Raw genomic sequence first — 26,168 nt, forward strand, 5'->3', positions numbered from 1 at the left:
CTGTGTGTGCGTCTGCCTGTGTGTGTGTGTGTGTGCGTCTGCCTGTGTGTGTGTGTGTGTGTGTGTGTGTGTGCGTCTGCGCGTCTGCCTGTGTGTGTGTGTGTGCGTCTGCCTGTGTGTGTGTGTGTGTGCGTCTGCCTGTGTGTGTGTGTGTGTGTGTGCGTCTGCCTGTGTGTGTGTGTGTGGGCGTCTGCCTGTGTGTGTGTGTGTGTGTGTCTGCCTGCATGTGTCTGCGTGTGCACGTGTCTGCCTGCGTGTGTGTGTGTGTGTGTGTGCTTCTGCCTGTGTGTGTGTGTGTGTGTGTGCGTCTGCCTGTGTGTGTGTGTGTGTGTGTGCGTCTGCCTGTGTGTGTGTGTGTGTGTGTGTGTGTGTGTGTGTGTGTGTGCGTCTGCCTGTGTGTGTGTGTGTGTGTGTGTGTGTGCGCGCGTCTGCCTGTGTGTGCGTGTGTGCGTCTGCCTGTGTGCGTGTGTGCGTCTGCCTGTGTGTGCGTGTGTGCGTCTGCCTGTGTGTGTGTGTGTGTGTGTGCGTCTGCCTGTGTGTGTGTGTGTGTGTGGGCGTCTGCCTGTGTGTGTCTGCCTGTTTGTGTGTGTGTGTGTGTGTGTGTGCGTCTGCCTGTGTGTGTGTGTGTGTGTGTGCGTCTGCCTGTGTGTGCGTCTGCCTGTGTGTGCGTGTGTGCGTCTGCCTGTGTGTGCGTGTGTGCGTTTGCCTGTGTGTGCGTGTGTGCGTCTGCCTGTGTGTGTGTGTGTGTGTGCGTGTGTCTGCCTGCATGTGTGTGTGTGTGTGTGTGTGTGTGTGTGCGTGTGTCTGCCTGCATGTGTGTGTGTGTGTGTGTGTCTGCCTGCGTGTCAGCTGCTCTTTTATTACATGTTTTGAATACTTTGTAATCACAATCTAGTCTAAACATGATGGTTATGCCCTGTATTTGCTTCGATAACAACTCCACATGAAAGATGACCTTCCACACGCAATTTGAGTCTGCAGATCATGATGTCGGGATGTTCCGCACGTCGTTGTGGAATCTGCTGTGCCATGTGTTTGTGACATTCTTCTGTAGACACTCTTACCCATTTTGCCTGAACTATTGCAGTTCATTCCCATGGAGACTTATGAGCGGAATCAGAAAGGGGAAGTGGTAATCATCAGAAACCGCAATTACTCTCTCTTCTGGCCTCATGAGCCCCACTGCCCCGCCCCCATCAGCCTTTCTGATTTTGATGTGAAACCCCCCACCCCCCCTCACATACCTGCAGCATCCCAAAGGCTTTAGGGTGTGACTGTCCGTCTTTGTGTTGGTTTTTGTACATATTTAGGAACCCAGAGATAAGTGGGAGTAACTTACCTTTTTGTTACACAAAGCAAGTAAGTGTTCTTAAAAGGGAACATTTCTTTTGGATTACCGAGGTTAGTTTTTGGTTTAGGACTATGCTTAGAAAACTTAAATTACATGTTTGTAGACACACAGACATGATTACACACATACACACACTATATATATTTGTATGTGTAATTATATATATATATATATATATATATAATATATATTTGTGTATATGTATATATATTTTTCCCCCCTATGTGACTAACCAACAAGAGATGTAGAGATATTTAAAAGTAGTAGTGAACACAAGGTTTCCAAAGAAACAGGATATTTCAGACAGGTCCCAAGAGTGTAGATCAGTTCTTTTCCTTCTCAGTGCTGCCATATCCATAGATGTTGTGTTGGGGTGCTTGATACACTCTCACTTAGACAGAAATTTGTAAATGAAGAACCATCTTTTGTTGAACCAAATAAAGTGTCAAAGCCAAAACTGAAATCGAAAGGAACCCATTTCAGATGGCCAGAAAACGGAGGGGAAACCACAAAAAGGGAAAGAGAAACATGAAAGGAAGAGAAATGAGAGAAAGGTCTCATGTTCTCACCTGTCCCAGTCAGGGAGACCTGGATGGGGAGGGACTGTTGCTTGGCCTGGAAGTGTCTTGGGCTCTGTATGGGTGGAATTGAATTGTGTGTGTGTGTGTGTGTGTGTGTGTGTGTGTGTGTGTGTGTGTGTGTGTGTGTGTGTGTGTGTGTGTGTGACCCCTTGTCAAGGTGCCTCTTACGGAGGTTGTGGAGCCGGTTGACTATGAGGACTACATTTGTAGTCATACCCCTGAGCCCGGGCCTCTCCGCCAGCTGCTGGAGTTCCCCAGCGATGACCTGGAACTTATCTTGCAGGAAAGAGAGTGCACAACTCTGGAGCCAGCACTGCCTGAGGAAGAGTATGCCCCACCCGCCCCCGCACACACACGCGCACTCACGTGCATACATGCACTCTTACAATAGCTCGACAGCTCAGATTAATGGGGTATTCCTCTGGACAGTACGCTGGATGGTAGAGTGCGGGATGCTCTGGCCGTCTACACCGATGACTGGCTCATCATCCAGAGAAGGTGGGTGTGGCACTTCTCTGGTACAGTATTTGACACCCCTTTCCCTCGCCCTCACTCCCAACAGGCAGGGCTAGCCAATGATGCAAATCCATGGGAACCAATCAGCATGGTCTTATTTGCGTTTTCCATGTTCAGTGGTTGATGTCCGGTTCCTACCCAGTTGTAATTTCTGCCTGTAATTGGTCTTAAAGTACTTCACCCATTCACCTAAAGCCATTTGTGAGGCTTAAGAACAGTAGAAACCAGGGTCAATCAATGAGCATGTGCTGAGCTTTGTCTTTCATTCATTTTGTGGTAGTGTTACTTTTTTGGGGTGAAGTGGAGAGTGGTTGTTTTTGGAGTGCTGTAAAAGGTGTTTGGGGGTATGGCGCTGACATCTGAGGCTCCGCCCACAGATTCCAGCACTACAGCACCATACAGACTCCTCACAACAGCGAGCGGCAGAGGGAACGACAGAGAGGCCTCGTCAAGCAGGCCTTTGAGCTGGACGAGGCTGCCACCTCTGACCGGCAGGATGAGCAGGTGAGGTCACGTGGCTGACACTGAGGCCACATGTGATATGTGTGTTCACTGTGCTGGTGTGGTCCTCTATAGCCATGCTTCCAGACAGGACAGCGCCTCAGGATGACTGAGGCCGGCATGTTCACGTGGTTGTTTGTGTGTTAGGATGATCCTAAGAGGAGGTCTGTGTCCATGGACGACACTCCCCGGGGCAGCTGGGCCTCCAGCGTCTTCGACTTGAAGAACTCATCCCCCGACGCCCTGCTCCCCTGCCTACTTGAGCGCGCCACTGCTGAGGACGTGGACCACCGCAATGCAGAGTGCCGCCAGCAGGGGCGCAATCCTCACTTCCTCGCCCTTTACTCAGCACCAGATGAGGTGTGCCATCTCAACCCACAGGTTCCACGTATTCACCCCGATCCGGACTCCAGTACTCCCAAGCCCTTAAGTTGAGCTCTGCGCTTCTTGATTGCCTGGTTCAATTGTATGGGGTGTGGGAACCAAACAAAAAAAAAAACTGGACTGGTGAGGCTCTCTGAGGACTGGATTGTGTGTTTCTTAACCCAGCCCTCAGGGTCTTATGAGCCAGGTCATGTTTGTGCTCTAACCCAGCTCTCAGTCCCTCTGTACCAGGTATTCAGGGTCAGGTGCTTTAGCCACTGGGAGAGAGCAAAACTATGCACTGGCTCCTGGTCCATTTGGACTCGGTTGAGAAATGCCTTAGTGCATGTGTGGGTGCTTGTGGGTTCAAAGCAACATGCTATTTTTTCTGTTCCTCTATGGGAACAGCCCCAAACCTGACAGTAGCAGTCAAATGAAGTGGATGGTTTCCCCCTTCCTCCTCTCCTGATGCATTATTGTATCCTCTCATTACCATATCTGCTGCCTGGGTACACATCGCTCTAATGCCTGTGTCAATGTTGCCATGGCACTGTCGTCATGGAGCTCACTGCCTCATGGTGTATGTGTGTGTGCATGTTTTTTGGGTAGGATGAGGCTGTGGAGAGGTGCTCTCTCCCTGAAGTGCCCAGGGAGCACACAGGCCAGAGAATCATGGTCAAGTGTCTCTCTCTCAAGTGAGTTCAGTCTTCTGTCCTCAGTCCACACCTGCAGCCCTGCCCATGCCCCTCATTTCACGTGCCATGCTCACCTGATGCCTCTCAGCTGGATGGCCCACGTGCCAGACTGATAGTGTATCCTGCTCTGCTTGCTCCTTCAGGTTCGAAATAGAAATTGAACCAATATTTGGGACTCTGGCCCTGTACGATGTGAAAGAAAAGAAAAAGGTACAAGTGTCTCTGTCTACCTCATTTGCATACACGTAGGTGTTTGAATATGTGTAGTTATTTGCATATGCTTTTGATATGTACACGTAGTGGTTCTGGTGCCTAGACTACATACTTTTGGAGTTTGCATGCTGCTAATAACTGTGGTCCGGTCTCCTTCCACACCCGCATTGTGCCTGTTTGCAGATTTCTGAGAACTTCCACTTTGATCTGAACTCTGACCAGATGAAGAGTCTGCTCCGCCCACACAACCCCCACATTGCTATCTCCACCCTTGCCCGATCTGCCATCTTCTCCATCACCTACCCCTCTCCCGACATCTTCCTGGTCATCAAGGTATGGCCACCAGGGGATGCTGTGGGTGAGGTAGGGGTGGATGTTCAGAAACCTGTCACTGAGGGGCATAAGGCTGAGTGGTGGACAGACACGAATGTGGGCCAAAACTTGGCACAGTCCTTCTTGCACTCATGCAGCAAATACTGGTACTGTTCTGTTTGGTGTGAAGTGGGACTGAACACAGGTGGGGTGTGTGTGTGTGTTTCAGCTGGAGAAAGTCCTGCAGCAGGGAGACATAGGAGAATGCTGTGAGCCGTATATGGTCATGAAGGAGTCGGACTCCACTAAAGTAAGTGTGTGTGTTTGTGTATACTGTACATGTATGTGCGCGCGTGTGTTTGTGTGTGTACGTGTCGCTGTCCTGGCACTGGTGCTTTGCCACAGATGTGTCTGCCATAAATGTCTGATAATGTTACTTTCCAGTTATTTCTCAATATTTGCTTTTGTTCTTTGAAATGTTCGAAGTCCAGTAAACTGTATCTTTCTGTCGTGGAGTCCTCTCTGCTGCATCTAGGTAGAGGTGCAGTAGTGTTGATTTTGGCATAATGGATAGTGTGTCTCATTTTCACTTCAAATTTTTTTGTGTATGCACCCGTGTGTGTGTGTGTTTCCCCGTGTGTAGCACAAAGAGAAGCTGGAGAAGCTGAGGCAGCAGGCAGAACAGGCTTGCGGGAGGCTGGGACTTTACCGCATGCCCTTCGCCTGGACCGCCATCCACCTGCTCAACATTGTCAGCAGTATGGGGGGCCTGGAGCGTTCTGACTCAGACTCAGACACAGGTCAGTCCAAAATCCCCCTCCCAAGGGCAGGGGCTCTGCGCTTCCGGGGTGTGGTGCAGGCCAAGCTGAGCTTCCGTTTTTGTCCTGCAGAGCGCAAGGGGACATGGAATGAGAGGAAGAAGAAGGGCTTGGAACGGATGAGTGTGGGAGACGACGTGTGCAACTTCACTAACTTCCGGCCGGCCACACTGACCGTCACGAACTTCTTTAAACAGGCCAGTCTGCTTTACCACACTTACAGTGGGTGGAAGAACAGGCAGTGTTTTCGCCGTTGACCCAGAACAGGTAGGACAGGCACTCACACAGAAACCTGCACTGACTGGAACCTGCACGCTTGCTGAAACAGGACTGTGCAGGTGTGCAGGTGTGTCTGTCCTGCCCTGGGAAAATTTTTTCTGGCTTTACATTCACAGACTTTTCTTCCTCAGGTAACTTACCTGGCGTTTAACATGTCATGTACTTAAAAACTCATGACATGACAACTGACATTTCATCGATATGTCTCTGAAAGAATGATGAACTAAATCTATCAGGGAGAGCACTTAAATGCCAGTTCAAATTCTATGCATCGTGCGTGCGTGCGTGTGTGTGTGTGTGTGTGTGTGTGTGTCTGTCTGTCTGTCCTGCAGGAGGGCGATAGGCTGAGTGATGAGGATCTGTACAAGTTCCTGGCAGACATGCGGAGGCCATCCTCTGTGTTACGGCGTCTCAGGCCTGTAACAGGTACTCACCACCACACCTGCCTCCCACTGTAAGGCTCTGTAGCACTTGTGCTTTGGGTTGGAAATGTTAATTTAGGAGTCTTCCGCTCCATCTTCGCCCCGCACCTTTCCATCTTTTCGCTCTTCCCCTCTCACCAGCTCAGTTAAAGATTGACATCTCCCCTGCTGCTGAGGCTCCGTCCTACTGCCTGTCTCCTGAGCTGCTGCATGTAAAGCCCTACCCTGACCTGCGAGTTCGGCCCACCAAGGAGGTGCTGGAGTTCCCCGCCCGCTATGTGTACACTCCTCACACCACGTACAGGTCGGTGCCCGTGCATGCACACACACATGCCCACACACACACGCACGTTACCTAATTGGTAAAGTCTGTGGACTTGTCAGTTTAGGTCAAAACACATTATACACCTGGTGCTATTTCTCTAACTCCTGGACAGCTGGAAGCTGTACCCGCACTGCTGCCTTGTCCAGTCTGAGCTAGTGACCTTCCAGATCTAGTGGGCTTCAGCTGGATTCACCCCCAACTAGTGTCCAGCCACAGGACCACAGCTAACCAGATGCTGTTTCTATGTAGGGCTGTTCTCCCCACAGCAGTGATCCCAGCCCTGTTTGTGGGGTAGTAGTGAGGGATATGATAATCTGAGCACTGGGGGTTAGTCCCCTGTCTGGGAAAATGCACCACACCACCAACAATAAGAGTCCTTGGGCAAGAATCCTAACACTACATTGGTCTAAATCAGTGATTTGAAATTGTAAGTCACTCTAGGTAAGATGTAAATGTTTTGTATTTCAGTGCTATGTTTTGTACATGAGTCAGTATCGCATAAATGTTGTGTGGTCTACCACCCTGTTAAGACCCAAGCAGCCCTGGTGCTGTGGTCAGAACAGCACCAGTGAGGAAGAGGACACAGGGTCTCCTTAGCTGTTTATGCCATACTAGAGAAACTTGCTAGTGTACCAGAAGAACACACCACAAAGTAATTTGTACAAAAAAGGTTTTATTTTTTTAATAATTTACTAATCATAGTTTATTTTAATTTATGAAGTTAGAAAACAAAAGCACAGTGTATTAAATCTAAAATGTCATGCTGGTTAAGATATATCTGTAAGTCCTCCTCAAAAAGGTTAAGATATGTTTAAGTAAGTCCTTGTGTTTTTGAAAGAGCATGTTGGATTTGGTATTGGTACACATGCTTGGTCGCCATAATGGGAGTGTTGATGAAGAGCTCAGCACCTCCTTGGCAAGGGAGCACATCCCAGCATGAGGATGGGGCTGGCTGTTACCACGCGTCCTGTGAAGAGACGTTAGGCCCTGGCGTGAGTGGCCTGTTCTACCAGCTGCGGGGCCTGGGGGTGGGCAGGGAAGGGTGGCCCTGCTGACTCACCAGGCTCTGCTCCTGGAGCTCCACCAGCTGCTGGTTCTGCTCCCGCAGCCATCGCCTCTGTGCCTCTGTCCAGCTTTTCAGTTCTCCGAGGAGGATGCTGTGCCTCTGCGTCGCTTCCTGACCCAGAGAGGCGTTTCAAACAGGTCACGTGACATCGAAACGATGACTTAATTCTCTGTGACGTTGAATGAAGGCTAGTTGTGCTTGTTGGCATGGAAACAGAAGGGTAAGCTGCGGTAGCATTCTGGCCAGGAACTACTTTGATGATATGAGCTGGTATGAATTGGCACTGAGCTGTCGGTACATTTTGTTAAAATTTTTAGTATTTCAGCTGAACTACTGCTATATTCAGCAACATGTAGCACAGAATACACACCTTTAGATCTCTGATCCTGCTAGGGGTGGAACTGTTCAGCCTCGCCTCCAGATTGGCCAGTTTGTCCTTAAACTCCGCCTCTTCCTGCACCACCCTGTTGACCAATCCTCTGGTTTGCTGAGCCTGCGTCTCCAGCGTTGCCAGCTGGGCCTGAAAAGCACAGCAGCCGCTCAGTGCACTCACCCTCCAGCAAGCCGCTCTCCGTAAACTTCAGAATATGTTTGTCTTGGCTGCAGTACAGAGTTTGTCCACTGTGTTGTAGCTTATAGCTCTCAGCTGAGCTGGAGGCCCATTAATCCCTCCCATCTCTCTGGAACTTATGCATCTGAAGCCCTTCACTCCACTACTCCGAAGCATGCGTGTGCACACCCGCTCACCTGGATAAGGCTGAGGCCCTCCTTGATGTGGCGTTCAGCACGGGACGCTTGCTCTGTGTCATGTCCCAGACGCTGCAGCAGGCTCTCGGTGCGGCTGATGGCGCGAGTCGCGTGAGACAGCCTGTCGCCGGTGCTCTGGTGCACGTGGTGCAGTGACTCACTAAACTGCAGGACCCCATACATCAGCACGTTCACCTCGCCGACTGATGCAGGTGAGGAGGGTGCCGCCCACGTCCGCACCCACACACACAGGAACACGCACAGGATGGCTGGCATCGCAAGGCTAAGGCGGCACACCTTGGGTGGAGCCTAAGTGAAGGGGTGTGGTCCGAGGACCACAGAGGCAGTGTATAAGTGTCTAAGCTCAAATAAGGTGTATGGAAGCTGTGGAAGCGATGAGTCCTGTGTATGTGCGTGCCTTCTTTAGCTGGTCTCCTTAGCTTTTATACACACTGTGGGCAGTGTGGACGGGAGCTGAGGACCAATCACAGTGGCAGGAAGCATGTTTGTTGTGCCTATCTGGAGTGAGAGTGTGTGTGTGTGTGTGCGCACGCGCGCGCATACATGCACGCATGAGTGCCCTTGACTTGTGCAATTCAGACAAATGTCAAAACCTACCAGTCTGATCACTCAGCATCACACCCCCTTTGCATAACTCAATATAGCTGTATGTACACACATGAAATCAATTTTTGTAATCCACTTTTTATGAGCTGATGCATGCTGCAGTCACCTGTTCAATGTTTGATTTGGTGAAAAGTTCAACACGTTTTAAGGTCGCCCTCTTTGACAGTTGCTTCATCGTCAGGTTTGTGCCCAGAATAGCACAGCCTGTGTTTCATGCCCTTGACCATGTCCACACAGACCGTGTGTGTGTGTGTGTGTGTGTGTGTGTCATGCTGGCCCTGTTGTCTCTGTCAGCCATTCCCAGGCCTGGCCTCCACTAATCCTGCACACATTACAGCCCCAATACATCTGACCCAGGACAGCAGCTAAGGGACTGCCTGTGGAATTAAAATGGCTGCCTGAAAGCAGGGGTCACTGGAAGGTGTAACATGGAACATGTGTGCATGTGCACTTTACACAACTACTTAACACGTGTTTTAGGTTCAGGCTCTTTTTTTTTCTCTCACTCTATCTATCTATCTATGTATGTATATATATATATATATATATATATATATATATATATATATATATATATATATATATATATATATATATATGTATGTATATATATATATATATATATATATATATATATATATATATATATATATATTATACACACAATATACAGTCGTGGCCAAAAGTTTTTGAGACTGACAAATTTTGGTTTTCACAAAAGAAAAATGCCTCAGAGCTTGCTCAGGAATGACAGAAGGCAGGTATAAGTGCATCTGAATGCACAGTGAGGCAAAGGCATTTGGAGGATGGCTTTGTGTCAATAAGTGCAGGAAAGAAGCCACTTCTCTGCAAGAAAAACATGAAGGACAGACTGACATTCTGCAGAAAGTGTAGGGATTGGACTGCAGAGGACTGGGGTAAAGTTATTTTCTCTGATGAAGCCCCCTTCAGACTGTTTGGGACACCTGGAAAAATAATTGTCCAGTGAAGAAAAGGTGAGCACTACCATGAGTCTGGTGTCATGTCAACAGTGAGGCATCCTGAGACCATTCATGTGTAGGGTTGCTTTTCATCCAAGTGAGTGGGTTTGTTCAAAATTTTGCCTAAGAAGACTGGCATGAATAAGGAATGGTATCAATACATCCTCCATGAGCAGCTTCTCCCCATAATCCACGAGCAATTTAGTGATGAACAATGTTTTTTCCAGCATGAAAGAGCACCATGTCACAAGGCAAACGCGATAACCAAGTGGCTCGGTGAACAAAATATTGAAATTTTGGGTCTATGACCAGGAAATTCCCCAGATCTCAATCCCATTGAGAATCTGTGGTCTATTCTCAAAATGAGGGTGGACAAAGAAAAACACAAACTGTGATCAACTCCAAGCACTGATTAGACAAGAATGGGTTTCCATAATTGAAGATTTTGCCCAGAAACTGGTATCCAGCGTGCCAAAGCGAATTGCCGAAGTCTTAAAGAAGGGTCAACACTGTAAATATTAAGTCTTTGCTTACATTGGTGCTTTATTGGCTTGATAAATATTTACACTTGTATTGCCAAACCTTTCATGAAGAAATTAGTATGGTAAACAAAAGGTAAAATAGATTTAAATTGTTAAAATTAATATTGTTATTGCTGTTACACAATAAAAACAATGATAATAATCTCTCCCCCCTGTATAGGAACCTGTTGTACGTGTATCCTCAGAGTCTGAACTTCAGCAGCAGACAGGGCTCCGTGCGTAACATTGCTGTGAAGGTGCAGTTCATGGAGGGAGAGGACCCCAGCCAGGCCATGCCTGTGAGTGAGCGCACACACACACACACCCACACACTTACTACACTCACACAGAGAGAGAGACCTGACAATTTTTTTTTCGCTCAGAAAACGGCTGCCAATTTCTGAACTCTTCAGGTTAGAAAGGTTATGAAATGCAATGCTGTCCTTATCCACCATTTAATGTTCAGTTTGTTTCTCAAGAGTAATAGCGGAAGTGTGAGTGGTGTATCTCCTGGCTGTAAGGGCTCTTGTATCTCTTGTACAAGGTCATCTTTGGAAAATCCAGCTGCTCAGAATTCTATAAAGAAGCATACACCCCAGTCATCTACCATGACAAGTAAGATTCTTTTAGGTTTTTGTACATAAGCTGTATTAATTACTCTGGCTCTCACACACCAACATGGTTTTTCCCTCCCTCTCCCTGCCATTCTCAGATCCCCTGAGTTCTATGAGGAAGTCAAGATGAAGATTCCTGCCAATCTGACTGACAACCACCATCTCCTTTTCACCTTTTACCACATCAGCTGCCAGCCCAAGCAGAATACACCCTTGGAGACACCAGTGGGCTACACTGTGAGAGCCCTGCCCCTCTCTGTTCCCCTCTTCAGTCTTGCCCCTCTCAGAATCTCCCCATAACCCCCCCCCAGAACTGCCTTTCCTCTTCTCAGCATCCACTTGGTCTCCCTAAGCACCATGGAACTGGTTACACAGTGTTGTAATGATGTGTCCCCTGGATTAATATGGCTGTGTGGAGTAGGTTAACAGGCTCAGTGGTGTAGCTCAGTGGTTAAGGTACTTGACTAGTAATCAGAAGGTTACCAGTTCAAGCTGCAACACCATGAAGTTACCACTGTTCCTCAAATTGCTCAATTGCTCAAATTCTATTCAGTCAAAATTGGAAGTTGCTTTGGATAAAAGTGTCAGCTAAATACCATAAATGTAAGTGCTCCATTCATCTCTCCACAGTGGGTCCCTCTGATGCAGCATGGACGCCTGCGCACGGGCTCCTTCAGCTTGCCTGTGTCTGTGGAGAAACCTCCACCCAGCTACTCCGTCCTTACCCCTGACGTAAGGCATCTGGTTGGCATCCGCCTCGGCCTGAGGCAGGAGCTGTGATTTCTCTTTGTAATATTGAGCACACTGACTGTTAAAGGTGCAATGTCTGGGGTGTGTGTGTGTTTGTTCAGGTGCAGCTGCCAGGAATGAAGTGGGTGGATAATCACAAAAGTGTCTTTAATGTGGAAGTGACTGCTGTCTCCTCTGTTCATACTCAGGTGACTGTCTTGAACAACACCTGCTTTCTGATGTTAACGGGGGTTTGAGACGGCCAGAACCCTTGCATTTAATGTGCGCGTGCATGTGTTTGTGTGTGTGTGTGTGTGTAGGACCCTCACCTGGATAAGTTCTTCACCCTGGTCCATGTCCTGGAGGAGTATTCATTCCCTTTCCGGCTGAAGGACGTGATCATCACAGAGGCCAATGTGGAGGCTGAGCTGAAGGCCAGCATGGCTGCCCTGAAGGGGGCTCTGCTGGACACCTGTGTGTGCTTCCTACATCAGCTGCTGAACAAGCTCATCCTGCTCATTGTCCACCCTCCTGTCATCGCTGGCCAGATCGGTGTGTCACGAACTGTTCACCTATCGTTCACTCCCACAAGCCACTCGCTCTCCTGGCAAGCCAAATCTGTGCATGTGGGTGCGTGTGTGTGCGTACGTGCATGTGTGTGCATGTGCAGTAATCCTCCCTGTCACTCTTTCTCTCTCGTAAATATCTCTTTCGCTTTGAGAGTGTGTGTGTGTGTGTGTGTGTGTGTGTGGGGTAATTCTCTCTCTTCTCCCCCCCAGTAAACCTGGGTCGTGCTGCCTTCGAGGCCATGGCTCTGCTGGTCAATCAGATCCATAAGAACCTGGAGGGCAGCCAGGACCAGCACGGCCGCAGCAGCCTCCTTACCTCCTATGTCCACTACTGTTTCCATCTGCCCACCACTGAGACTGTGTCGCCCCCTTCTGGTGAGCCACCTGGTCAAATCTGTTTTAGCCTCAAGCTAGATGAAGGAAAAGTTGGCTTGCTGCTTTCTCAAATTTTCACAAATATATTTTCTTTTTAACCCTTTTTGTATGAGATTAGTGTGGTCAAAGTTCATGGCTTGGCTTTGAGTTTAATTTCGTGCAGTGCATCGTTTCAGGGACATATTTGCATTTTACCAACTGAGGTTTTTGAAAATGGACATTCCGTATAAGTCACATGTCAGCAGGAGTGGGTGTTAACTCTTCCCTTACCTGTGCAATAGGCGGGCCTCCCTACGACCTTCCTATCCACTACGCCACGTTGTCCCGGGCAACAGGCCGCCCCACCAGCCTCCACCTGTCCCGCTCCAAGAGCATCAGCAACTCCAACCCTGACCTGGCCTCCACCCCCACCTCACCTGATGAGGAGGTACAGAGGATCATCGGCAACAAGGTTGGCCCTGCCTCTCCTTCTCCCAGTCTGCAGGCTCTGTCTCTTTCCCAGCCTGAGATGGGTGTAGTTTTGAAATGCGTGTGATGCAGCGTGCTGTGTGCAGAGCATGGGGCTGTGTGGTGCTTCCTGTGTAGAGCTCTCTGTGTGTTGCCTGCTGCTGGATTTCCTGTTTATGTGGGATGAGAGGATCAGGGGACCATTGGGAGCAGACATGCGAGGCCGTGCTCCTGCTGCGTCCTGCACAGAAACGCAGCGCTCCATTGTGTGACTGCTTCCCGGAGTGCCCATGCGCCAGCACACTCCTCCATATCAGTCAGCCCAGTCTCTGCCTCGACTCTTACCTCCTGATCGGTGCCCTTCTGACTGTGTCCTTTCCTTTCGCTGTGTGTGTGTGTGTGTGTCTGTCTGTCTGTCCCTTCACTGGGTGAATAGGGAATAGACCGCTCTCATTCCTGGGTAAACCCTGCTTACGCTCCTGGCGGCCCCAGAGCCGTGCTTCGCAGGAACCCCAACTCCAGCTGTGATCTCAAACAGGTGCTCCGTCTTAATCCATACCCCTATGCTATTAATGCCCTGTACCTCAACAACACTCACCTGTTCCATAAATAGCTTGTGACCCAATATCACATTCTCCTGTCCTAATTATCCTATATATAATTCTCTACCATGTAATTAATAACCTCTACCTCTAATAATCTTTACTAACATCAGTCATTATATTTTACTGTTCCAGTAAACCCTGTCATCACCTGTACTGTTCTGTTAGTACTCTATACAATACTATAACTCCCTGAAGATCTAGTAATACCATACTATAACCACTTGAGGTTGGAGTAATGCTCTGTACCGTGATATGACATCTGGTATTTCCTTAATCATACCTCTCCTAATATTAATCTTTACGCTCTGTTAAGTAATGGAGGGATAAGATTATCTTAATCACATCCTTATTTAGTATTGGTCCCTGCAAATACTATCCTATACCTAGCATAGGACAGTGTCCTTGTGATCAGTTTTTGTGTTCCATTAATCATGGGTTAATGTCACTATTAGCCTTGCCCCTGTTGTGTTAATGTCGTGCTATATCTTGTTGTCCTCAATCATACACTACTCCCACCCGCTACGTCTGTTGTCCTTTTCCCTGTTTCCATGTCCTCTCCATTTTCTGCTCTGATGAGTATTTTTGTGTAAATGTGTGTGTGTGTGTGTGTGTGTGTGTGTGTGTGTGTGTGTGTGTGCGCGCTCCACGGGTGATCAGAGTCTTCATGCATTTCTTCCTCATGCCTCTTCCTTATGGCAGGGTTGGCTCTTTTGCTTTTTCACATTCTTGCACTCTTAAAGGACTCGTTTTACTGATACAGACACTACATCAGACACTACAGACACTACATCAGACACTACATCATCAGACACCACAGACACTACATCAGACACTACATCATCAGACACTACAGACACTACATCAGACACTACATCATCAGACACCACAGACACTACATCAGACACTACATCATCAGACACTACAGACACTACATCAGACACTACATCATCAGACACCACAGACACTACATCAGACACTACATCATCAGACACTACAGACACTACATCAGACACTACATCATCAGACACCACAGACACTACATCAGACACTACATCATCAGACACCACAGACACTACATCAGACACTACATCATCAGACACTACAGACACTACATCAGACACTACATCATCAGACACCACAGACACTACATCAGACACTACATCATCAGACACTACAGACACTACATCAGACACTACATCATCAGACACTACAGACACTACATCAGACACTACATCATCAGACACTACAGACACATCAGACACTACATCATCAGACACTACAGACACTACATCAGACACTACATCATCAGACACCACAGACACTACATCAGACACTACATCATCAGACACCACAGACACTACATCAGACACTACATCATCAGACACCACAGACACTACATCAGACACTACATCATCAGACACTACAGACACTACATCAGACACTACATCATCAGACACTACAGACACTACATCAGACACTACATCATCAGACACCACAGACACTACATCAGACACTACATCATCAGACACCACAGACACTACATCAGACACTACATCATCAGACACTACAGACACTACATCAGACACTACATCATCAGACACTACAGACACTACATCAGACACTACATCATCAGACACTACAGACACTACATCATCAGACACTACATCATCAGACACTACAGACACTACATCAGACACTACATCAGACACTACAGACACTACATCAGACACTACATCATCAGACACTACAGACACTACATCAGACACTACATCATCAGACACTACATCAGACACTACATCATCAGACACTACAGACACTACATCAGACACTACATCATCAGACACTACATCAGACACTACATCATCAGACACCACAGACACTACATCAGACACTACATCATCAGACACTACAGACACTACATCAGACACTACATCATCAGACACCACAGACACTACATCAGACACTACATCATCAGACACTACAGACACTACATCAGACACTACATCATCAGACACTACAGACACTACATCAGACACTACATCATCAGACACCACAGACACTACATCAGACACTACATCATCAGACACCACAGACACTACATCAGACACTACATCATCAGACACCACAGACACTACATCAGACACTACATCATCAGACACTACAGACACTACATCAGACACTACATCATCAGACACTACAGACACTACATCAGACACTACATCATCAGACACTACAGACACTACATCATCAGACACTACATCATCAGACACTACAGACACTACATCAGACACTACATCAGACACTACATCAGACACTACATCAGACACTACATCATCAGACACTACAGACACTACATCAGACACTACATCATCAGACACCACAGACACTACATCAGACACTACATCATCAGACACTACAGACACTACATCAGACACTACATCATCAGACACCACAGACACTACATCAGACACTACATCATCAGACACTACAGACACTACATCAGACACTACATCATCAGACACTACAGACACTACATCAGACACTACATCATCAGACACCACAGACACTACATCAGACACTACATCATCAGACACCACAGACACTACATCAGACACTACATCATCAGACACTACAGACACTACATCAGACACTACATCATCAGACACTACAGACACTACATCAGACACTACATCATCAGACACCACAGACACTACATCAGACACTACATCATCAGACACTACAGACACTACATCAGACACTACATCATCAGACACTACAGACACTACATCAGACACTACATCATCAGACACTACAGACACTACATCATCAGACACTACATCATCAGACACTACATCAGACACTACATCATCAGACACTACAGACACTACATCAGACACTACATCATCAGACACTACAGACACTACATCAGACACTACATCATCAGATACCACAGACACTACATCATCAGATACCACAGACACTACATCAGACACTACATCATCAGATACCACAGACACTACATCATCAGATACCACAGACACTACATCAGACACTACATCATCAGATACCACAGACACTACATCATCAGATACCACATCATCAGACACTGCAGACACCACATCATCAGACACTACAGACACCACATCATCAGACACTACATCAGACACTACATCAGACACTACATCATCAGACACCACATCATCAGACACTACAGACACTACATCATCAGATACCACAGACACTACATCAGACACTACATCATCAGATACCACAGACACTACATCAGACACCACATCATCAGATACCAGACACTACATCATCAGACACCACATCATCAGACACCACATCATCAGACACCACAGACACTACATCATCAGACACTACATCAGACACTACATCATCAGACACAGTCATTGCCGGCACTACCTAATTACACAGCCAATACATCAATAGACAGTCTTAAAAACATCATCTTAATAGTCTTAAAAACATCATCTGCTCTGACCAGAGCGTTTGACTAGGATAAATAAAAATAAATCTGTGTTCAAGTAGAAAATTTCAAGTGTAAATGCAATTTATTTGTGTATTTGTGCTTTGTTTATTCTTTTTCTTCCCTGAAAAATGAAGGGAAAAAAATTAACAAAAGTTTAGAAGCGGAATCCATCACAGGCCCCGTGTGTCCATGTGCGTACTGTGCGGTAGTGGTCTGTAGGGTAGGCACTGATTTTAGTGCCTCTGTTTGTCTTGATTGTTAATGGTCTCATTCTATTGGCAACGTTTAATGGATATCACATGAATATGTAATTTTATTTAATTTTTTTTATTGTTTGTCTCCAATCTGTCTATATTATAAAGCTGTTAATTGTGAAGCTGCCTGTCTTGGCCAGGATCCTCTTGTAAAATAAATTTTTAATCTTAATAAGAATGTATCCTGGTCAAATAAATGTTAATAAAATAAAATAAGGACGTCTTCAGACTAGTGGTATATAGGGCAGTGGTCTTCAGTTCTTACACTCATCATTTCTTTCTTTCAGTTCTTGTTTCCTTTCAGTGTTTTCTACGGGGTCCGAATACCCTCTGGTCTGTCTGAACGGGCGTCCTTTTCTTTCCTTTTCTTTCTCATCCTCTTCATCCATACTCATCCTCACTTTTGGTGGCTGCTGCAGCAGGCCTCCGAGTGGGGCGCTAACCGCATGTCGGCCTTCATCGAGAGCTCCTCCTTCCTCTCACCGGCCTCCAGGCACGTTGCACACAAGGTAAAAGGACCAGCGCTGCATCTCATTCCACTCCTCAGTCACCCTCTGCTCCTTCTGCTTCACATCACCATGTGTGTGTGTGTGTGTGTGTGTGTGTGTGCGTGTGCGTGTGTGTGTGTGTGTGTGTGTGTTTTAATGTCTGCACTTTCTGCTCAGTTGCTGCATGAGGAGTTGGCTCTGCAGTGGGTGGTGAGCACTAGCACAGTGAGAGAGGCAGCCCTGCAACAGGCCTGGTTCTTCTTCCAGATCATGGTAACACCACACACTCACTCACTCACACTCTCTCTCTCGCTCACTCACTCACTCACACTCACTCACTCACACTCTCTCGCTCTCTCTCACTCTCACTCACTCAGGAAAAGAGCATGGCCCATCATCTTTTCCTTACCTCCCGGCTGGATGTGCCCAGACGCCAGCGTTTCCCCGACCGCTTCGTGGATGACATTGCTGCCCTGGTGTGTGCCATCAGCGCGGATATAGCCAGCAGATACCACAAGGTAAAGGCTATGGGTGGACTCCTGCCAGCACACAGTGCTCCTTTTCCACAAAGCCATTCCAACAAGTGTGTGTGTGTGTGTGTGTGTGTGTGTGTGTGTGGGATTCAGGATGTTGAGCTTGTGGAAAGATTAAACAGCAGTCTGGCCTTCTTCGTCAATGACCTGCTTTCTCTCATGGACCGAGGGTTTGTGTTGAACCTCATCCGATCCTACTATAAACAGGTACCTAATTGCGCGTGCGTGCACACACACACACTCAGCCATTTACTCCAGTACAACTGAAAGTGGCTGTGTGTGTGTGTGTGTGTGTGTGTGTGTGTGTGCAGATCTCCAATAAGCTGCACACAGCTCAGAACCCCAGTGCTCTGACAGCTCTGAGGATGGACTTCTTACGCATAGTGTGTAGCCATGAGCACTACGTAACACTCAACCTGCCCTGTGCATCACTGAGCCCTCCCACTTCACCCTCACCATCCACCTCGTCCACCACATCCCAGGTACACACGCATACACGGACACACACACTTACTGTCCCTGTAGGGACCTTCCGCTGGCTTAACAATTACTCATTAATCTAATTAATCCCACACCAAACTCTAAACCTAAACTCAGTAACCAAAAGTAATTCGTTTGGCTCTTCTAGGTTTCCCAAAAAAAGGTACTTGTATATAAATAAATGTTTATCAGATGTTTGTTTGTATTTTAATGGGGACATTTGTCCCCCATGGATATATATACATGGACATTCATGCATACAGACACACTAGTCATGAAAAATTGTTTTACTTTTTTTTTTTTTTTTACACACTTATTTTGCTGAAATATAGCATTCAAATCTGTCATTACATGGGACTACGGGGGACTTTGTTAAAAGAGGGCCACAGCTTCTGCTTAACTACCACATTAAGACAGACAGACAATCTGTAGTAAGAGGACCTTAAGGAAGTGGGATGGGTTTCCTTTTCCCTGGTGGTTAAAATGCCCGCCTCCCTCCTCCATTTTGCCGTGTGCTGGGGTCAGCAGAGCTCGGCATTCTCATGTGTGGTGCAGGACCAGGGCGTGGCCTGTATGTTCGAGCTGTCCGTGCCCTTCCGTCAGCAGCACTTCCTGTCAGCCCTGATGCTGTCCGAGCTTGCCCTAATCCTGGAGCCCGATGGGGAAGGGTGAGGCCTGCGCGCGCACACATGCTCACATACACACGCCTTAACCATGTTTGTGCGGACTTAAACCCCACTCTCCCCTCGCCCAGTGTGTTCTTCCTGCAGAAGAAGGCCATCAGTGCTGTGCATGCCCTGCTGTGCAGCCACGACGTTGACCCTCGCTACACCGACCCCCAGGTGCGCGCCCACGTCGCCCAGCTCTACCTGCCGCTCATCCCCATCGTCATGGAGACGCTGCCTCAGCTTCACGACTTCACCGGTGAGTATGGGAAGGAGGCCTGTCCACAATATGCTGCTCCCAGGCTGTTTTTTGTCTGTCTTGTTTCTATCCTACCAGGTTCCCTCAATTGCCCTGCTCACAGAAACAGAGCCAAGCTGTTTGGCCCCACCGCTCTGTTGTTTATCTATTATGTTTATGCTGTTTTTGTTTTGTTTTTTTCCGACAGATATCTCGGCTCAGCGCGGGCGGCACGCCACCGTGATAGTCCCTGATGATGACCCAGACGGCAGCACCATCAGCCCGTCTGTTGCCATGGCGATAGCCGGCTCGCCGCTGCCTTCTTCCAGAACTGGCCCCTTCCCTCTGCCTGCTGTGGTGAGCAGCAGACATGCTTTCAAACTGCATGCAAATCGCAGTGCTAGGGGATGTGTGCTTTCACTGGTGCATTTCTGTTTCATCTTTGTGTGTTCTTTTGTTTTATTTATATATATATATATATCTATATATATATATATATATATATAGTACTTGTAAGGGTTTTGCATTTGCGCTCTTAATGTGGCCGAGACAGTCCATAAGGAATCTTCAGGAATTTTCCTTCCTTGAACAGAATGAGATCATAGCTGCTATTCTATTTTGGCCACCAGAGGGCAACCTTTTGGAGAGACACCTTTCTTGAATCAATATCTCAGTTCTCCAGTCTGCCACTAGGGGACTTTTCCATGATGCCATGTCTTGCCCCACTCTTTTGTTGAGAAGTGCACAGTATTTAATGGTTTGCACATGGTGGAGAAATGGAGGTCATGTGTTTGTTTTGTTGTTGTTGTTGTTATTATTATTATTATTATTATTAAGTTTAATTTATATAGCACCTTTCACAGACTCAAGGTCACTTTACAATAACAATAAAGATGGAGAGAGAGAGAAGAAAACACTGACACTTTCAACACATTAATTAACAACTACAAATAGGAAGAGATGTTATGAGAAATGTTTATAAAGGACATATATGTTTTAAGTTGTGATTTGAAAGAGGAAAGTGAGGAGCAGAGACGGAGAGATTGAGGATTGAGTGTTTCATAATTTTGGGGCCATGACACCTAAAGGATCTGCCTCCTACAGTCTAAACTTGTGGATTGAGCGGAGACCTGCATTAGAGGACTGAAGTGTAAGGGGTGGGGCAGTATGAGTGTAGGGGTTTATCTGGTTGGGTATGTGAGGACATCCTATGTGTCTGCCAGAACTTGGAGTCAGGGTGTGTGTGTGTGTGTGTGTGTGTGTTCGTGTGTGTGTGTGTGTGTGTGTGTGTGTGTGTTCGTGTTCAGGCGGGTCGCAGCACTCTCTCTGCAGAGTGTAGCCGGACACTGTTGGCATGCATGCTCTGGGTGCTGAAGAACGCTGGCACTGCCCTGCTAGAACGTTGGCTCTCCGACCTCTCTGTGCTGCACATCAACCGCCTGCTCGACCTGCTTCACCTTGCCATCTCCTGTTTCGAGTACAAGGTAGTGCGCATGTCACCCAGCATGGGGCCAAACCACAGAGTGAGCAGTGTAGGTCTCACAATATCCGCATAATACCGTATGAGGATTCCAATATGACTTGGGGGTTACATATCAGAGATCAGCATTGCCATATTGAGTAACAGTTGTATTGTGCAGCTCAAGATGGAAAGTGATTTCTTTTTACACCTCTGTCGTTTCTGATTGGTGGACTAAATGCTGACATTGTCCATGATTGTTGAACTCAGGGGAGAAAGGCTCTGGAACGGATCAACAGTCTGACCTTCAAGAAGTCTCAGGACATGAAGGCCCGTCTGGAGGAGGCCATCCTCGGGACCATCGGGGCCCGGCAGGAGATGGTCCGCCGTTGCCGCGGTAACTGGGTGTGTGTGGATCTTGGTATTTGTAGCCATAGGATGGTGTGTTTTTATGGTTGTCTTCACTGGCTGTAGCTGTGTTGTTTACAGAAAGGAGCCCTTATGGCAGCCAAGAGAACGTTCGGTGGCGGAAAAATGTGACTCACTGGAGACAGAATGCAGACCGAGTGGACAAGTGGGTTCTTTAACATCTCAACACATCTACACCACCTCCTTTAACATCTCGACACATACACACCCATAACAATGTATGGCTAAAACCTGTAGTGTGAGTCAAGTTGTTATAAATTATGGAGTTGTGTGTTGTGAGGGATGCTTCTGTCTTACTGTCTTACTATAAATTGTCTCTGTTTGTGTGTGCAGAACAAAAGCAGAGGTGGAGCAGGAATCAGTGGTGGATGGGAACTTGGCTACTGAAGCGTCTTTAATAGTCCTGGACACTCTGGAAATCATCGTCAAAGTAAAGAAGCACTCTCTCACAGCCTCACTCATCATCATTATCTCTGTCTCTTAATTGTTCTTAATTGTTGAGTATTACAAACTCTTAGAATTCTGATCGGACAAGTGTGTGTGTGTGTGTGTGTGTGTGTGTGTGTGTGTGTGTGTGTGTCAGACGGTGGTGCTGTCAGAGCTTAAGGAGAGTGTGCTTGGTGGAGTGCTGAGAGTTCTCCTCCATAGCATGGCTGGGAACCAGAGTGCCCTCTTTCTGCAGCACTGCTTCACTACACAGAGAGCACTGGTCTACAAGGTGGGCATGTTTCCTTCCATAAGTGTATAAGAGCATGTGAGTGGGACACATTCATTAGGGCCACATTGTACTCTTCAGTATGGGGATTGTTGAGTGTGTTTTAACAATTCATTTATCATGCTCTGATGCTTTTTGCACATACTGTTTGTCTTTCTTTCCATGGGCACATGTATGTGTGTACATGCACACGTGTGTGGGTGTGTGTGTTGGGTTAGAATAGGCTCAGATCACATGGTTAAGGAAAGAGGCTGACTTATTTAGGGTAGCCCAGATGACGTGATTTACCTGGAGTGACGGATGTTCATGTTCTTACATTTGCATTTTCATTTATGTACAAAGCGACTTTATGACTGAGTACAACTTGAGCAATTGAGGGTTAAGGGTCTTGCTCAGGGGCCCAACGGTGGTAACTTGGCAGCAACCTTCCAGTTAAAAGTCAAGTACCATAACCACTGAGCTACCACTGCCCATCACTTAGTGTAACGGGACTTCGGCCCATTCCATGTGGACAAACAGAAGAGCCAAATATTAGAGAGATAACGTGGACAATACATGGGGCTAAAAGACTTTTATTCTAATTACACCGCTCAGAGGGAAAAAACTTGCCATTTGCTGGAGTTCTGTAAAATAATAATAGTAATTGTCTTACATTGTTCAGGGTGGCCATTGACTGTGTAGACATCTACTAGAGTTAATGTATATGTGTAGATACAGCTATATTTATTGTAATAAGGTAACAGGAGTTTGGGTTCAAAGCATATACCTACTTCTTTTGTTCAGCGATTGTAAGGGGTCGAGTTAAGAGTCATGCCTAGAACTGAGGGGGAGTTGTAGTTTTGGTTCACATTATTGGAGCAGGTAATTTTCCAAATAGAAAGGGCGAGGATAAAATTGTGATTAATGGCTCTGTGTTTGGATATGGGTTATATTAATAAAATAATTTTTGAATAATTAGAAAATGTTAGCCTCTATTTTGAACCACAGGGGAGAAATATTATGAATTAAATAATTTATGTTTCTAGAATGGTCTGGTCTAAGGGGCGAAGATTAAATATAAGGAGTGACGTTGGAAAGGAAATGAGAGATGCGTTGATTGAATGCCATAATTAGAAGCACGTTAAGTTGCCTTATTTTGGTTTCATTCTTTGTTGGCGTTGATGACAACTGAAAGTTTTCTCTCTTTTTTTTTTGTGTAATTTTATTTTTTGGTCTGCTTATGGCATCATGCCCCATCACTGAACTTTTTGGGGAAAATAAATTTACATTATTGGCTTAATTACTACCGGAATTGCCCTCTGTTTGATCTCCCCCTGCTATCCTGTTACACTTAGGTACACTTGGCCAGTGTATTTAGTTTTGTTAGACAATGTTAGCCATATTATTAGGTAGGTTAGGTTGGATTCATAACTGTGTGTGTGTGTGTGTGTGTGTGTGTGTGTGTGTGTGTGTGTGTGTGTGTGTGTGTGTGTGTGTAGTTTCCTGAGATGCTGTTTGAGGAGGACACTGAGCTGTGCGCTGATCTGTGTCTTCGGTTACTCCGTCACTGCAGTAGCAGTATCAGCTCCGTACGCAGCCATGCCAGCGCCTCCCTCTACTTGCTCATGAGACAGAACTATGAGATCGGCAATGTGAGGAACACACACACACACACACATCTACCCCTTTGTCTCTCTCACCTCTACTGTCACCCTCTCACACTCATACACATCCCGCATACTCAGTCACCCCAGCACACACACACGCACGCGCGCACACACACACACAGACACATTCTCACCCCCTCCCCTCGCACTCTCACTCCCGCACAAGTGTGCAGTGCACAAACACACACTCTTATTTCCCAAGGTCTGAGCGATTTCAACATGCAATGCCATTTTAGATATTATCCAGCGAAATGCTACCCAGAGGAGTATTTAATTTCCTTCATGAGCTGTTGTAGATGGTCAGACTGGTTACGGCCACGTGCACCATGACTGCATGTGCCTTCATTCGTGCAGAACTTTGCCCGGGTGAAGATGCAGGTGACTATGTCCCTGTCATCTCTGGTTGGCACCTCGCAGAACTTCAATGAGGAACACCTGCGCCGGTCCCTCAAGACCATCCTCACCTATGCTGAAGAAGATCTTGAACTCAGAGACTCACCCTTCCCTGAGCAGGTACGCACACACGCACACACACACACACACACACACACACACACACACACACACACACATATTCTTTGCTGATGGACATCAACCTCTTTACCATGGACTCTTTCACAGGTTCAGGACCTGGTTTTCAACCTACACATGATCCTGACTGACACGGTGAAGATGAAGGAGCACCAGCAGGACCCTGAGATGCTGCTGGACCTCATGTACAGGCGAGTGCTCTTCCTGGGTTCAGCCTGACAAGCCTGTCCAACGAGCTGGAGCCTTGATTTCTTGCTTCTGCCATTGGGTGGTGCAGGATTGCCAAGGGTTACCAGAACTCCCCAGACCTGCGGCTCACCTGGCTGCAGAACATGGCTGGCAAGCACTCAGAGAGGGGCAATCATGCAGAGGCTGCCCACTGCCTGGTCCACAGTGCCGCACTGGTGGCCGAGTATCTCAACATGTTAGAGGACTGCCGCTACCTTCCCATCGGCTGCGTCTCTTTCCAGGTACAGCTGGGTATGTGTGGGTGTGTGTTTCACATGTTGGCTTATCCACACTGTGTGCATACATGTGCATGCACTTGTGGATGTGTGTTTTATGCGGTTATGTTGGCTTAACCATGCTATGTTCCCTCTCCGTCTGGTGCAGAGTATCTCATCCAACGTGCTGGAGGAATCGGCCGTGTCTGACGACATCCTGTCCCCTGAGGAGGAGGGCATCTGTGCGGGAAAGTACTTCAGCGAAGCTGGCCTGGTGGGATTGTTGGAACAGGCGGCTGCCTCCTTCAACATGGTGCGGGCACACGCGCACACACACACGTACACACACGCATGAATGCGCTGAACCACAGCCCAAACACTCCATCGGCTGGTTCTCATTCTGTTAGCCAGGTGATAGTGCACCTGGATATGTAGTATAAGCATTTGAAACCAACAAACAGACCTGTCTGTTACCCAGGCTGCCATGTATGAAGTCATAAATGAGGTATATAAGATTCTCTGCCCCATCCATGAGGCCAACAGAGACTTCAAGAAGCTGGCTTCTGTCCATGGCAAGCTACAGGATGCCTTCAACAAAATCTACAACCAGGTGAGTCCGCAGGATGCGTGTCTTCATCCAGGATGGGGGACAAGTCAGGGAGGGTCCTAAATGAATGTTTCACTCAGATGAACCTGTGAAATCCAGTCACCATGAGCTTGTTTGTATAACTGTAGCTTGGACCTTTTCAGCTTACATTCTCTTCTGGTACTTGCTGGCCCAGGTGGCCACTGCCGTGTTCGAGGTGGAAGTTGTTTGTGTTGGAGGTTGTTGGTCTTTTTGTCACATTCTCTGTTTCTTCTCTCTGTTTCTGCCATATTGTGCTGACGTGGTCAGAGTTCAGGATGGGAGGTATGCCTGCTAATTAATCACACTGTACGCTCGTCCACTTCTCAGTGCGGTATTTCCAGAGGTTTGATTCACAGCTTCATCTTCTTTTTCCTGTGTTCTCTCCCGCATGGTTGTGTCCTGATTTGTCCTGCTCTGTCCTGGATGGATGCGGAACTCTGGTAAGTAAAAGCTCACAAGCTTTGTCCAGGCTATTCGCTTTCACTGGCCTTGTATGAGAACCTGTCAGAA

The 26,168-nt window shown here is 47.2% G+C and overlaps 2 protein-coding genes across 11 annotated transcripts in view; one reads left to right on the top strand and one right to left on the bottom strand.

Moving 5' to 3' along the window:
* Window positions 1-26,168, top strand: part of dock6 (dedicator of cytokinesis 6) — a 54,824-nt gene that overhangs the window by 23,863 nt on the left and 4,793 nt on the right. For 2 of the 9 annotated variants that reach the window (XM_035529093.2, XM_081698486.1), the window contains exons 3-43: window positions 2,090-2,259; window positions 2,362-2,430; window positions 2,826-2,952; window positions 3,097-3,309; window positions 3,922-4,007; window positions 4,151-4,217; window positions 4,404-4,553; window positions 4,762-4,842; window positions 5,176-5,332; window positions 5,423-5,547; window positions 5,962-6,055; window positions 6,193-6,355; window positions 10,499-10,616; window positions 10,862-10,932; window positions 11,030-11,168; window positions 11,562-11,663; window positions 11,783-11,869; window positions 11,981-12,212; window positions 12,440-12,604; window positions 12,886-13,055; window positions 13,488-13,589; window positions 17,823-17,912; window positions 18,069-18,164; window positions 18,269-18,409; window positions 18,518-18,631; window positions 18,736-18,906; window positions 19,430-19,572; window positions 19,659-19,828; window positions 20,016-20,164; window positions 21,115-21,291; window positions 21,537-21,663; window positions 21,756-21,840; window positions 22,029-22,125; window positions 22,279-22,413; window positions 23,889-24,041; window positions 24,411-24,569; window positions 24,678-24,778; window positions 24,865-25,057; window positions 25,200-25,343; window positions 25,509-25,640; window positions 25,926-25,940. In XM_035529093.2, coding sequence (XP_035384986.1) covers window positions 2,090-2,259; window positions 2,362-2,430; window positions 2,826-2,952; window positions 3,097-3,309; window positions 3,922-4,007; window positions 4,151-4,217; window positions 4,404-4,553; window positions 4,762-4,842; window positions 5,176-5,332; window positions 5,423-5,547; window positions 5,962-6,055; window positions 6,193-6,355; window positions 10,499-10,616; window positions 10,862-10,932; window positions 11,030-11,168; window positions 11,562-11,663; window positions 11,783-11,869; window positions 11,981-12,212; window positions 12,440-12,604; window positions 12,886-13,055; window positions 13,488-13,589; window positions 17,823-17,912; window positions 18,069-18,164; window positions 18,269-18,409; window positions 18,518-18,631; window positions 18,736-18,906; window positions 19,430-19,572; window positions 19,659-19,828; window positions 20,016-20,164; window positions 21,115-21,291; window positions 21,537-21,663; window positions 21,756-21,840; window positions 22,029-22,125; window positions 22,279-22,413; window positions 23,889-24,041; window positions 24,411-24,569; window positions 24,678-24,778; window positions 24,865-25,057; window positions 25,200-25,343; window positions 25,509-25,640; window positions 25,926-25,940 — 5,280 coding nt within the window. The remainder of the gene's footprint in view (window positions 1-2,089; window positions 2,260-2,361; window positions 2,431-2,825; window positions 2,953-3,096; window positions 3,310-3,921; window positions 4,008-4,150; window positions 4,218-4,403; window positions 4,554-4,761; window positions 4,843-5,175; window positions 5,333-5,422; window positions 5,548-5,961; window positions 6,056-6,192; window positions 6,356-10,498; window positions 10,617-10,861; window positions 10,933-11,029; window positions 11,169-11,561; window positions 11,664-11,782; window positions 11,870-11,980; window positions 12,213-12,439; window positions 12,605-12,885; window positions 13,056-13,487; window positions 13,590-17,822; window positions 17,913-18,068; window positions 18,165-18,268; window positions 18,410-18,517; window positions 18,632-18,735; window positions 18,907-19,429; window positions 19,573-19,658; window positions 19,829-20,015; window positions 20,165-21,114; window positions 21,292-21,536; window positions 21,664-21,755; window positions 21,841-22,028; window positions 22,126-22,278; window positions 22,414-23,888; window positions 24,042-24,410; window positions 24,570-24,677; window positions 24,779-24,864; window positions 25,058-25,199; window positions 25,344-25,508; window positions 25,641-25,925; window positions 25,941-26,168) is intronic. The other 7 variants (XM_035529094.2, XM_035529097.2, XM_035529095.2 and 4 more) reach the window with 7 other exon arrangements.
* Window positions 7,023-8,588, bottom strand: angptl8 (angiopoietin like 8). Of its 2 annotated transcripts, XM_035529104.2 has the most exons (4): window positions 8,190-8,588; window positions 7,813-7,962; window positions 7,437-7,553; window positions 7,023-7,343 (listed from the first exon to the last, which is right to left on the bottom strand). In XM_035529104.2, the coding sequence occupies exons 1-4, from the start codon at window positions 8,463-8,465 to the stop codon at window positions 7,332-7,334; spliced, it is 555 nt and encodes a 184-aa protein (XP_035384997.1). In that variant the 5' UTR covers window positions 8,466-8,588; the 3' UTR covers window positions 7,023-7,331. The 2 variants fall into 2 exon arrangements, with proteins under 2 accessions (XP_035384997.1, XP_035384996.1); XM_035529103.2 differs by having other exon boundaries at window positions 7,024-7,553.

Source organism: Electrophorus electricus, chromosome 2 (genome assembly GCF_041902795.1).
Source record: "Electrophorus electricus isolate QZ-2024a chromosome 2, ASM4190279v1, whole genome shotgun sequence".
NCBI classification, from domain to species: domain Eukaryota; kingdom Metazoa; phylum Chordata; class Actinopteri; order Gymnotiformes; family Gymnotidae; genus Electrophorus; species Electrophorus electricus.

Bases quoted from the DNA above. Each gene is read 5' to 3' on its own strand.
- angptl8 (XM_035529103.2), bottom strand. From the start codon at position 8,465: ATGCCAGCCATCCTGTGCGTGTTCCTGTGTGTGTGGGTGCGGACGTGG. The intron at 7,963-8,189 runs GTGAGCGGGTGT...TGTGCTTTTCAG, and splicing joins AGGGCCTCAGCCTTATCCAG to GCCCAGCTGGCAACGCTGGA. The intron at 7,554-7,812 runs GTGTGTATTCTG...TCTCTGGGTCAG, and splicing joins GCAGGATCAGAGATCTAAAG to GAAGCGACGCAGAGGCACAG.